The sequence below is a fragment of the Tenrec ecaudatus genome, chromosome 10 (assembly GCF_050624435.1).
Source record: "Tenrec ecaudatus isolate mTenEca1 chromosome 10, mTenEca1.hap1, whole genome shotgun sequence".
Lineage (NCBI taxonomy): Eukaryota > Metazoa > Chordata > Mammalia > Afrosoricida > Tenrecidae > Tenrec > Tenrec ecaudatus.
In genome coordinates this window covers 33460674-33474045 of record NC_134539.1, presented here as the reverse complement: position 1 = coordinate 33474045, position 13372 = coordinate 33460674, and the positions used below count along the sequence as shown (strand labels likewise).

Here is a 13372-nt window from a genome sequence, read left to right as displayed (position 1 = left end):
AGAGAATGTACTGAAAACATCTTTCCAAGTCCAAAATATTACTTGAGAGCCCTTACAATTCTAACTAGGTAGCTTTCTCAGTTTGAAGAAATACTGAAAACAAATATATGTTATCACATCAAAACTTCTCCAAAAGATAACTGGGGTCATTACTCCTCAGGCTTTAGGGATAGAATTGTAACCTGGATGATGAAAGAAAGGTAGCCGTTACGAACAGGTAGTGACGGTCTCAGTAGGACTTGCCCAGCAAAACTTAATCACCAAAATCCAAAGCTACAAAAAACGTCAGGAAGAAAATGAACACCCCCGTTCTCTTTCTAGAGCGACACTGAGTTTCGTGACATTTGCTTTAACTTTCCCTCTCTTTATATTAGACACTATTATTCATATTATTTTAATGATCCAGTTTAGAAACTACTGACTTCTCGATCGTTCTTTATGTATGAGCACAAAGTCACCATCACACTTAACCAAGAGACAAAAATCAAGTTCAGGGTCACAGTATTGCTATAGTTCTATTGGTCTAGGTTCAAATTTCATCAATTTATCCCAACAGTGTCCCTTACGGCAATTTATTTTTTAAAATTCTAGGATATAGCAGGGGGTCATACATTGCATTTAGCTGTCCCATCTCCTTCGTCTCTTAGTCTGGACCTATTTCTTAGCTTGTGTTCTTATCACACTGATATGTTTGAATTGTCCCGGCTGTGGCTTTGAGTGAGCTTCCTGGACGGGGCTTGCTTCCTATCATTCAGAGTGTGCAATGTGGGCAGGAATCCAACATCAGTCATCTTCACTCCTCAGGGTTTCGTGTCAACAGACACATCAATTTGTCCCCTTATTGGTAATGTGAAATCTCATCACTTGATTAAGGCAATCGCCAACAGATTCCTCTAAAACAGGGGTGGGGAACATCTGGTCCCAAAGGCCATATAAAGACTTTGAAACTTTTACTAGCAGTTCACATCACACCCCACCAGAGAGAAAGTCCCAGCCATCACAATGGGGATGAAGTAATTAAATATGTGACCAAATATAAACCCCAAAAGCCCCAAGCTCACTGCCATCGACTGGATTCTGACTCACAGGGTAGGTTTACAAGAGTGGAAAGCCTCGTCTTTCTCCCACAGAGCAGCTACTGCTGACCTTGATGATTTTGTATGGTCTGAGAGTGATGTTATAAATACCCAATGGCAGAAAAAGGTTCACTTCCCCTCCTCGAAAACAGCGGTACCTTAGAAGCAACGGCACACACAGCTTTCACAGCCCTGATGCCAGCTTACCTGCTCACACACATCCCGACACATTTGGTTGTCCTTGGAGTGACTACAGCACAGCACACCTGGAGAGAAGACAAACACCCGTTGCCCCTGGTGAATAAACACGAGGCCTCACTTCACGTGGGTGGCCACTCCTTAGCCCTTTAGCACAGCAAACCCTTACAGTTCTAAGGAACAGCTGTCCACTGTTCGTATCTGGCCTCAACAGGAAACACACATTCCAAGTCTAAATAAAGCGCGAACGAAGGGTTGAACCAAGTTAAACAGATTCCTCTATCGCGGGACTTCTCACAAAGCCTTTAGAATACAAATGTACCTTATGACTTTTCTACAGAGATATTTTTTGGTTTTGTTTTTAAAATAATTTTATTGGGGGCTCATATCTCTTATCACAGTCCATACATACATCAACTGTATAAAGCACATTAGTACATTCATTGCCCTCAACATTCTCAAAACATTTGCTCTCCACTTAAGCCCCTGGCATCAGCTCATTTTTCCCCCTCCCTCATGAACCCTTGATAATTTATAAATTATTATTTTTGTCATATCTTGCCCTGTCCAACATCTCCCTTCACCCATTTTTTTTGTTGTCTGTCCCCCACTCTTCTTCCACCCGCCCAGTATTGCCACTCACATCACTGGTCCTGAAGGGATCATCCGCCCTGGATTCCGTGTTTCCAGCTCCTATCTGCACCAGTGTACATCCTCTGGTCTAGCCAGATTTATGAGGTAGAATTGGGATCATGATAGCTTGTGGAGGGAAGCATTTAGGAGGAAAGTTGTATGATTCATCGTTGCTACATTGCACCCTGACTGGCTCATCTCCTCCCTGAGACCCTTCTGTAGGGGATCTCCACTGGCCTACAAATGGGCTTTGGGTCTCCACTCTGCACTCCCCCTCATTCACAATGATATGATTTTTTTGTTCTTTGATGCCTGATAACTGATCCCTTCGACACCTCGTGATCACACAGGCTGGTGGGCTTTGTTGCTTCTGAGCTAGATGGCTGCTTGTTTATCTTCAAGCCTTTAAGATCCCAGACGCTCTATCTTTTGATAGCCAGGCACCATCAGCTTTCTTCAGAACTTTTGCTTTCTACATAGAGATCTTATAAACAGATTTCTCAGTGCACGAAACACTTTTTTTTGCAAGTCACGTATGAACATTTCAGAAACACTAGCTTGAGAAAAATAAAATTAAAGAAAGCCAAAAAGGGTGCCAAGCAGATTTCCGAGCCGTGAGGAACTACAGCGCTGGCTCTGGAGATGGGCTAGCCATGGGGCTGGCGGGCACAGGTGGCCCTGGGTTGAACAGGGACTGTCTGGGACTGGCAATGCACACTGGTGAGTGAAGGGCGAGGGTGGCATCCGGGCAGCGAGGACAAAAGCTAGAAAGCTATCTCTTATGCCCGTATGCAAATCACAGAGAAGCAGAGTGCTTCCTGACTGGAGTCAGGAGTGGTCCAGAGGAGAAAGGAATGCATGGTCACAGGGTGAGCGGAACTTCTCTTTAGACCGCCCCTCTTTGGGATTTACGGTGGGAACTGGGCCTTGCTTCTCCAACAGAAATGACAGGATCTATGCTATTGGCATGTGACCGTCATTTGGTTTCATAAAGGAATATTGCAGGTTGGTTTTCGGGTACTATTTCTATGGGAAAGGGTGCTTTGAAGTCCTAAGCATGGGACTCGGAACATTCTGGAGAATGTCTAACATTCTTGCTGTTTCAGAGGGAGAAGCTGGTCTCTTGATTCTAAGGCCGCAGTTAGTGTCTAAGAAATTCCGACTGGGAGGAGGGTCCAGTCACTCCCAAGGCCCCCTCCTCCCCCTCCCGACAGCATACCAGGCGGCTCATTAGAATGGGGAGGGTGGGCAGGGGAAACAGGCTCTCCGGGCCACTTGGATGTGGTTTTGAAGTATTCTAGAAGTTGGCACTTTCTACTACCCTCTCACACAAAGGTCAGATGAGAGAAAAATATCCTGCTGATAACTCAGGATAACATCTGGTCCCAATAAACACAGGCTTAGCAGAAAGTAAACAAATAGGCAGACAGACGAGCGTCTGACTTGGGCCTTGCGATTTTTGGGAAACAGTTTCTTGGGACAGACGTCTGTTTAGAACAGAAACACACAACATGTTTGATTTCAAACACCAATAATAGGGCTCATGAGGGAGGGGCGAGCGGGGAGGGAGGGGGAAAATGAGGAGCTGATGCCAGGGGCTTAAGTGGAGAGCAAATGTTTTGAGAATGATGAGGGCAATGAATGTACAGATGTGCTTTACACAATTGATGTATGTATGGCTTGTGATAAGAGTTGTATGAGCCCCTAATAAACCGATTTAAAAACAGATAAAAGGGAAAAAAAAGAGAAAAAACCACCAATAATAAATAGTGAAGGTGTTATTAAAAATATCTCGATTTAAAAGCCTCGTTTTTCCTATTACTGTGAAGGTCAAATTTGTAATGGAGTGACTCCCCTCCTCCCCAATTTCAAAATAATCTCTTATTTTTCTATTTAAAATTCAGAAGAAAAGGAAAATGATCTTTCTCCCATTATCTGTTGACATTCTGTGCGCCGGAGGTCAGGAGCGGCCCACCCACACCGCACTCTACTTTTCCGCTGGGTTTGCGAATTCCTTGCCACGGCCACAGAGAAATCACAGCCCATCCTCAGGATGGTGATGTTTATTAAGGAAGCTAGCCAGTCACGGATACACACAGACAGGACAGCTTCTCAGTGGTGCCTGAAGGCAGGCAGCTATTTGATCTCTGGGCTCTCAGCCACATGGGCCACTGGTCTCTACCCTGATTGTGCAATGTTACAAAGCACTCGTGGGGCTGCCAAAAAGTGTCCAAGGAGCACGCCTCCGCCCAAAGGGGTTCAGCTCTAGCTGACCAATGGCCGGCAAAACCAGCTCCTAAATAAATGTCTGGAGGCAGCTCACGCCACGTGCTGGGAGTGCTGGCACGTCCACCGCTGCTTGGTGCTCAGGCGCGGGGTTCTGCCACGGCTCCTCTGGTGTCAGAGTTGTCTCCTGGACCCAGGAGGTTCAAAGTGTAAGGTGCTCTGGGTCCAAAGGATGCGTTCCACTCCTGGCTCCTCTCTGGTGCTGGTAGTGAGCTCCTGCCATTCCTGCTTTCAAGGCAGCTCGTTTCCCATGCAACAGAGTGGCCGTCATCATCAATCCCGTCAACAGTCACTCCAAACGGAATCCTATCAGCGCCGGACTCCAAGCTCTAGGTTGTTTGGTGGGAACAAGAAGGGCTCTGGCCAGAAGAGGCACTGCTAAATAACTCACTCACTGCATTCTGTGACAACCTCTGTTGACATGGTGGATGCCAGATTTCCTTCTGGTAGCCCCCCCACTCTCAATCTTACTGAAAATTTGTATTAAAGAGGTCCGTAGGACTCTCCTGGTAACAAGTCTTCTTTCCCTGCCACAACCAAGTATTCATTCTTCTCTGGTGATATCTTTCCCTCATCCACTCCCCTCGAGAGCGCTGTTACCTTCCACAAACACGCTAGGGGACCTTGGTTCCACATTTTCCACGTCCTCTTTCTTTCTTCCCCGCAGGGTTTAGACTCCTTTATTAAGATTAAAATGTTCCAATCTTGTTATACGATGACACAACTTTTTAAAAAAACATTTCATTAGGGGCTCATACAACTCTAATACATGTACATACATCAATTGTATAAAGCACATCTGTAAATTCTTTGCCCTAATCATTTTTTTCCTCTTTTTTTTTTTTTACATTTTATTAGGGACTCATACAACTCTTATCACAATCCACACATATACATACATCAATTGTATAAAGCACATCCATACATTCCCTGCCCCAATCATTCTCAAAGCATTTGCTCTCCACTTAAGCCCTTTGCATCAGGTCCTCTTTTTTCCCCTCCCTCCCCACTCCCCCCTCCCTCATGTGCCCTTGGTAATTTATACATTATTTTGTCATATCTTGCCCTATCCGGAGTCTCCCTTCCCCCCCTTCTCTGCCGTCCCTCTCCCAGGGAAGAGGTCACATGTGGATCCTTGTAATCAGTTCCCCCTTTCCAACCCACTCAGCATCGTCCCTCACACCCTTGGTCCTGAAGGTATCATCCGCCCTGGAGTCCCTGTGCCTCCAGCCCTCATATGTACCAGTGTACAGCCTCTGTCCTATCCAGCCCTGCAAGGTAGAATTCGGATCATGGTAGTTGGGGGGAGGAAGCATCCAGGATCTGGGGGAAAGCTGTGTTCTTCATCGGTACTACCTCGCACCCTGATTGACCCATCTCCTCTCCTAAACCCCTCTATGAGGGGATCTCCATTGGCTGACACTTGGGCCTTGGGTCTCCACTCTGCACTTCCCCCTTCATTCAATATGGTGTGTGTGTGTATATATATATATATACACATACATACATATACATACACACACATATATACATATACACACATGTATTTTTTTTTTTGCATGATGCCTTATACCTGGTCCCGACACAACTTCTATACCTGGGAACAGAAATAAAAGCTAGAGTTTTTCTTCCTGTTTATATTAACCATTTTATTGGGGCTCTTACAGATCTAATAGCAATTCATCATTCCAATGTATTAAGCACATTTGTACATTTGTTGCCATCATCATTTCCAAAACATTTTCTTTTTACTTGAGCCCTTGGTATCAGCTCCTCATTTTCCCCCTCCTTCCCCCACCCTGTTTCTTAACTTCAGCCACAATCACATTAGCACACATTTTTCTCTCTTTGGAAAAACACTTATTAGACTCTTTAACACTCTGAATACATCAGTGCGTACGCCTTCATTAAGGATTACTGCGGGAGGGAAGAATTCAAGTGCAACTAATGTGGCAATAAAGGTTTTAATAGTTTTTAGAGCAATTAAAATACATTAATTGGGTCATTTAACTATTACAGAGCAAGAATGGTTTACTCTGCAAGGCCGGATGTGTTCCACAGGACACAACAATGCATTCCATGAAAGTCCTGTTTTCATAATTTAATCAACAAAAACAATCAAAGACTCACCTTATTCTCAAAAATGAAATGTAACAGATAAAAAGTGAAGCTCAAAATAAAACCCAAGATGCTGAAAACAAGGCAGCTCAGGTGCTATTAAGGAATGTAAGGGTGTTGTGTCATGTCTTGAACACTTATTCCAAGAATCGGTAATCATAAGACTAATAAAAATTAAAAACTGACCACTAAAGGCTATGCGTGCCAAGCTGAACAAGGCATTTACGTAGCCCAGGAAAAGCAGACTTCTCCAATAATTAGAAACATCAAGGTCTGGCCAGCTGGTTTGGGCCACGTGTGCACCAGAGAGAGGCAGGAAACGCCTGCTCCGGCCACGCACAGAAAAGTGCAACTTCCCAAAGACCAACTAGCATTTAAAAAACTAATACACACCCTAACCTAAAAATAAGAAATACTCATAGAATTATAGAATTTTGAAGATTATAGGGATTTTGCCACAAAAGCTTCCTCCAAACTGTAATTCAATTAGGTTAACGAAAAGTCATTCTTGTTTTTCTTTTCTAAAATAAAAATACAGATTCCTTTTAGTTAATCTCTCAACAGAATTACTGAAATAAAAATATATACTAAGGGAAAGGAGCTAAATCTGAGCCGATTCTGGGGAAAAAATCATTCTAAATAAAAAAGACATGCTAATGTTAAAAATCTTGGTCATGTTTTTATTACTGATGTGAAATCTCATTTTAAAATCAAATTTAATGAAAACATCTTCATTAAAGTGATTGTCATTTTTCAACTCTGTACACGAGGAAAAAAGAAATCACGGAGCCCAGGTGGCACAGTCTGTTAAGCAATGGATTGTCAACTGCTAGGTCAGTCGTTCAAACCTACCAGCCGTGTTTTGAGAGAAAGATGAGGCGATCTGCTCATGGCGAGTCAGAATGGACCGGAGGGCAGCAGGTGTGAGAACTGCACCCTCGCGCACTCACACAATGCTCTGAGCTATTGTCTGGTTTGGTCATTTCATAACATACTTATCACTGTCAGAGAACACTGTTTGTTTATTGTGTATCTTCTCTGCACTAGAAAGTAAGCCTATCACTATTTACTTTTGTGAGCAGTAACCCTGAAAGTACAACAGTAAGCAGTCAGTATTTTTAAATAAACAAATCTTTAAGTTTGTTTTACTTAAAAAATAAAAAAAGTACACTTATAACAAATCAAAAGCCCCTGGGAGATGTCAGTGGTGAGCAGAAGGCTGGCTGTTTGCACCTGTCCCGAAGCGCCCTGGCACAGGCCAGGTGACCTGTGGTGTCAAGGCCCCCTCCTTGTCCTGCCCCGCTCTCTTCGTTCACTTTCATAGTCATCGAGTCAATATCAACATAGCGACCCTGTGGGACAGAGGAGAACCGCCTCTCTGAGGTTTTGAGGCTGTAAATCTTTATGGGAGTAGAGAGCCTCATCTCTCTCTGTGGAGCAGCTAGTGGTTTTGAACTGCTGACCTTGCAGTTGGTAGCCTAATGTGTAACCCACTAGGCCAACAGGCTCCTACTTTCTTCTAGAAGGGGCAAATCTGCCTCGGAAGAAGTGCGGCCAGAATGCTCCGTAGACGTGAGGGTGGCAAGACTTGCCCTGGCATCTTTTGGACAGGTGACTGGAGGAAACCATATGGGCATCAGGGCTCCTTGATGAAGGGCGGGGTCAGCGGAAAAGAGGAAGCCCCACAAGGAGATGGGGTGACGCAGTGGCAGCCACGGCGGTTGTGAAGATGGCACAGGACCAGGCAGCGTTTCACTTTGCTCTACGTGGTGTTGGTGTGGGTGGGAACTGACAGGGCAGGAGCCTACACCACGGGATGAAGCGCTAGAACGCAGGGCAGCATACCAGACTGAACCGTCATGGCTGGCCTGTCATCAGTCCCCCATGTGTTAACGAGGCGGCCCAAGATACTTCCATGGGACGAGAATCTGCTTCTGATTAGTTATGTGCTGTATGTATACTAGGGGCCCCTTAGTGTGGTAGTTATATAATCTGGTGTCACTTTGAGGATTAAGAGTGTAGGGGTGGAGTCTAGCCTGTCAATCAGGATGTAGCCAACGAGGCCTCTGTGTGGGCATGCCCTTGTCCTGAGGATTCTGGGAACCCCAGTATTTCCTCCTTGGAGGCAGGAGAGACACTTTCTCTCTTGGCCACTCCCTGAGAGACAGTCCTGTGGAGAAGACACATGGAGGGAGGCTGATGGAGCCAGGAGAGGTCACATGGAGACCTCTGCGAGGGCTGAGATGCTTACAACGCCACTGAATCCTCAAGACTTCCCACCCGCTGGCCTGTGGTCTTCCTGCATTCAGCGTCACTGCATGTGTCTCGTGAGTCTGCAGAGGACTTTGTAGATTGGTATCAGACATATGGTCTCATATGGGACTGATGGACTGATCTGGACTGGGATGCTTTCTCAACATTCAACTCTCTTGTACATAAAGCTCTTTCCTACACACGTACGAGTGTCTATTGATTTGTTCTCTAGTCTGCCCAGGCTAGCACACATAGGGTTATATCAGAGTTCAGAAATCTTGACTGGAGAAAGGGATGGAGCAGTGCAACAACTTTCTACGTTTTTTTTCGTATACAAAGTAACTGCACTGGCAGAAGTATAGACACAACCTACTGTGCATAGGTCTTGACAGACTAACACACACTTAGATTTACAGGCCCAGGTATGCACTGCATGGTGCTTTCTAGCTCAAAGGCTTACCATATGTCCGGTATGCTTCGACTTGGTTGCAATAGCATCTAGTTTCATCTCTGAGTTGCAACTCAGCTCCGTTAAAATTTCTTTTAAAAACATCCCTGTGCCGTGCATCATGGCCCAGCAGCAGCAGGAAGCACAGAGCACGGGTTTGGAGGGAAACACAAGGGGGCTCAACAAACGAAGGTGGGGAATCAGTGATGCCGGCTTGTCACACTCAACAATCCCCCTGATCCTCAAAAAGGAAGGAAAGACTCCTCCACGTTTTTTAAAGGATTAGCTGCACGGAGAGCTCCGAGGCCTGAGAACGCGTGACAAGGTCTCCGTTAGATCCGGAGAAAGTGGTAGTGATGTGGACTGAGGACCTCATCCAGACCAGAACCCTCCCCTGAACACTGACGGGCACTGCTAAGCATGAAGCGTGCCTGAGGTGCTCAAAGAACAGCAGAGACTAGGCTAGAATGGTGTTCTCACAACACCGAGGTCCGATAATGACCTATTTCACGGAAGGTATTGGGACCTCAAGCAATGCACAGCCGCACTTTCCTCCACAAGAATGCTGGCTCCAAGCGAAAATTCATTCCATTCTTTTTCAGGATTCCAGGCCATTACATAATTCCTTAAATGTCAACTTCTTGAAACCTAGCCACGAATGTTACACGTTTCCCTCTTTTGTACTATAACAAAACATCTTCAATGGAAACAGGACTACGCTCAGGTGCCAGGAGACACAGATCCTGGGACTACAGCACGGTCTCAGTCTTCCCCTTCACAGGGAGTTCTGCCCGGGGTGTGTGTGCATGGGTGTGAGCGACTGAGCAGCATACTGGAATATAAAATGCAGCACCATTGAGCCGATGTTTCTGGTCAAACTTCCTAAGAGATAATGACTAAGTGAAGGCCCTTACTCTCCTTGTCCATTCCTCAGGAATGGGAATGGACATCCTTCAGTCAAGGCAGAGAAGACTCAAGGCTTGTATCTTTACAAGGTGTGTGTGTGTGTGTGTGTGTGTGTGTGTGTGTGTGTGTGTGTGTGTGTGACAGGCACAGCCTTACACACCAGAGGAAGCTAGGATGGCAGTAAAGAGAAGGTTTAGAAGACTGCCCGAGAGGAACACAAGCCAGACTTTCATTAAAATACAATTTAAGATTGTGCTCTTAGTTTTTATTTCACATTGAAGAACATTTCCCACACTTCCTACAAATCAACAGTGGAGGCCTTTGTCTATTGTATGGCTCAGGCAATAGATGCTTCCTAGAATTTAGGGCAAGGAACAAGATTCGCTTTTAGAACCAACTTGGAATGTTGCTTTTCATCAAACAATACTAAATGTGCATTGTCACAGACTTGTAGAGCTGAAAGGGCCTTTAGAAATAATCTAGCTCAGCATTTTCAAAAGTGTGCTGTGGGTGTTCTGAAGAGGGAAACAGAAGTCCATGGACAGGCCACAAAGTTGGCAGTTCAAACCCACCAGCTGCTCTGCAGGCGGACGATACGGCTGCCTCCTCTTGTCAAGACCTGTAGCCTCAGACTCCCTAGACCGACAGTTACGAGTCAGAATTACTCAATGGCAATGGGTTTGGGGGGCGGGATGGGAGTGGGCGGACTATGAACAATCAGTTTTTTCTTTTTGGTAACAATTTTATTTAGATAGAATTCATAGATTACAGAATTCACCCTTTTAAAGTGTGCCGTTCAGCGGCTCTTAGCATATTCAATTTTAGAACATTTTCAGCACTGCCACACGCACCACATCCATTCCCCCAGCGAACATGTTTCTTCACCCTGGGAATTCTTGGGTCCTTTTATGACTCCACTGTGTTTTGTGAATTTCTAAGAGTGGGATACAGTGTGAAATGTTTCCCAAACATATTTGGTAGTGACCATTCAAGGGCTTGATATGTGCTCTCACAACAGGCTCACACACAAGCAGCTGGGGGGAGGTGCAGGGCCAGGCAGTGTGGCATTCGGTTCTACACGGGGTTCGCTCTAAGCCGGAACGGATCCGACGGCACCTAACAACAATGAAACGTTGCATGTACATGCACGGCCGCGGCCACCTCTAACTTCTGTATCCATCGGGAGGTACTATTCATAGCTACATCTTACAAGCGGGAGCCCCCGTGGCCCTGCAGGTAATAGGTTGGGCTGCTAACTGCAAGGTGGGCAGTTTGAAGCCCCTAAGTGCTCTGCAGGAGAATGATGAGGCTTTCTTCGCCCATGAAGAGTTTGTCTCAGAGACCCACAGGGGCCATTGTCCCCGTCACTGGGCCGCTAGGAGTTGGAAAAGACTGGTGGCAAAGGGTTAACTGTGGACACCAAGGGACGAAAGAGTCCAACAGAATAAGGGAAGCACTTCACTGGAGTATCAATCAAGTAGGTGTTGGGATGCAAGTGACAGTAGTCTCCCTTCATTCCCCGGGCCACGACTTCGCAGTGCGCTGGTCTGATCTCCTTCCCTTCACAGGGGGCCAGGGGGAACCTGCAGTGAATCAGGCATTCTCTCTCCCCTTCGGTGCCTGGGCTGACTCACAGGTGACATGTGTCTATCTTACGCCGCATTCCGCAAACAAGGGATCCTCTTCCTTCCTTAAGCTTTCCTTTGTCGTTGGTACTAAGCCTTGTTGGCATTGACATCGCTCTGGTGGCATAGTGTGCTGCACACTGGACTGCCAACCCCAGGGGCAGTTCAAACCCACCAAGCCCTAAGCCCCTGGAGGAAGAAAGATGAGGTTTTCTGCTTCCGCAGCGATTTACAGCCTCGGAAACCCACAGCGTCACTGTGAGTCGAATCCAGGGGACCGTAAATTAGGTGTTTGCTTCTGGCTTGGCCCTGTAAGCACTGCCCTTCATTTCTGCAAGTGCAAACCCCATGCATCTTTTAATATCTGATGCCGCTGTGGGGGTGGGGGTGATTCATGAAGTGGACATCTCTCCCTCTGTGCACCCAGCCCTTCACCTGCCGCAGCGACACGCCTGTCCTGCGTGCCCCAATCGTCCTGTGGTGTCTCACCTGCTAGCCAGAAGTTGGCCCCAACGGCTAAAGCCCGGCATCTGGGAGACAATCAACTGGCACTGAACACAATTTATGCCCTATCCAATCCTAACGGACAATTTCTGCACAGCAAGGTCAAAACTCAAGCCTGCCCACTAGCCGTGGCCTGGGCCCAGCACTGTCTCGAACACGCAGGAGGGCCAGGACGATCGGCGGCGGAACTGGGTTTAGAGGACTAGAACCGGGCCCGGCAGAGCGCACCGCCTCCGAGGCCGGCCTCTCGGAACCGGCTCAGGACAGCGCGGTCGGAGGCGTGCTGCCCGGGAAGGTCGGCGGTGCGCTGGGGGCCCGGGGCCGGAGCGACACAGGAGGGCCTCGAACCAGGGTCTCCGCTCCCGGCTCGCGGGACCTCCGGGCCGGGAGCCCGAAGGTGGGGTCCGGGGCCTGGGCCCCTGCCTCCGCTCGGGCCTCGGGGTCACCGGACGTGGGCCCCGCCGGGCCCGGGGGTCGCGCGCGCCCCCGCCCGTGCCCCGCGCCATCTTGGAGCGTCGTTCGGAACCGCTGCTCCAGGGGGCACTCACCGGCGCTGCCCGGGGCCAAGCCCCCTGCCACGTCCGCGGCCCCCGTCACCGTCAGCAGGAGGAGGAGAGCGCCTCGCGGCGAGGGGCGGGCAGGCGCCATGTCCGCGCCGGACGGGTCCGCAGCCGCCGCAGGATGCTCGGACCCAGCCGGCCGCCCAGGCTCGCGCGAGGCTCCGCCCCCGCCCCAGACCGTTCCTGATTGGCTGCGGGGCGCGCAAGCCCCGCCCCTCGGCCGCGCAGAGTTTCTGAAAAGTGTTGCGGGCGGGAACGTGCCCGGGACCCCGGCTCTTTGTTAAGGGCCAGCTGGGTGTCAGTTTCTGCTGCGCGTGCCAGTCAAGGGCGTGCGAGCTACGAAGCCCCAGGACGCCGTGCCGGGCTCACCGAAGCTGGACCCGCGGACCGGCCCACCCAAGCTGGAGAGGAAGCGGACCGGTTCTTACAGATGGGCCGGAGGACTAGAGCTCGGGCTAAGCGCGGACCAAGGAACCGCTCCCTCTACGGAGCTTAGTTTTCTTGCTCCTGAGATGCCGCCCCTCCCTCACCGAAACCAGGCGGGTCGCCCCAGGGCTATGGACCTCTCCCACGCCGTCTCAGACATCACTGACAAGCACCAGAGGCGTGGATTCCCTTCCGAAGCTCTTTGGCACCTGTAGCCTCTATATGTTTTTTTTCTTTTCAGATTCTCTTGCTTATCCATTTTTAAAAATTAAATCATTTTATTGGGGGCTCTTACAGCTCTTCTCAGAATCCATCCGTCCTTCCATCGTGTCAAGCACA

At 48.2% G+C, this 13372-nt stretch overlaps 1 protein-coding gene across 1 annotated transcript in view; it reads right to left on the bottom strand.

Annotated features, from left to right (window-relative positions):
• RECK (reversion inducing cysteine rich protein with kazal motifs) overlaps positions 1 to 12763 on the bottom strand; it is a 74301-nt gene extending 61538 nt beyond the window's left edge. The window contains exons 1-2 of the mRNA XM_075560133.1: positions 12596 to 12763; positions 1284 to 1342 (exon numbers count right to left, since the gene is read on the bottom strand). Coding sequence (XP_075416248.1) covers positions 1284 to 1342; positions 12596 to 12695 — 159 coding nt within the window. The 5' untranslated portion in view covers positions 12696 to 12763. The remainder of the gene's footprint in view (positions 1 to 1283; positions 1343 to 12595) is intronic.
• Between the last annotated feature and the right edge of the window lie 609 nt (positions 12764 to 13372).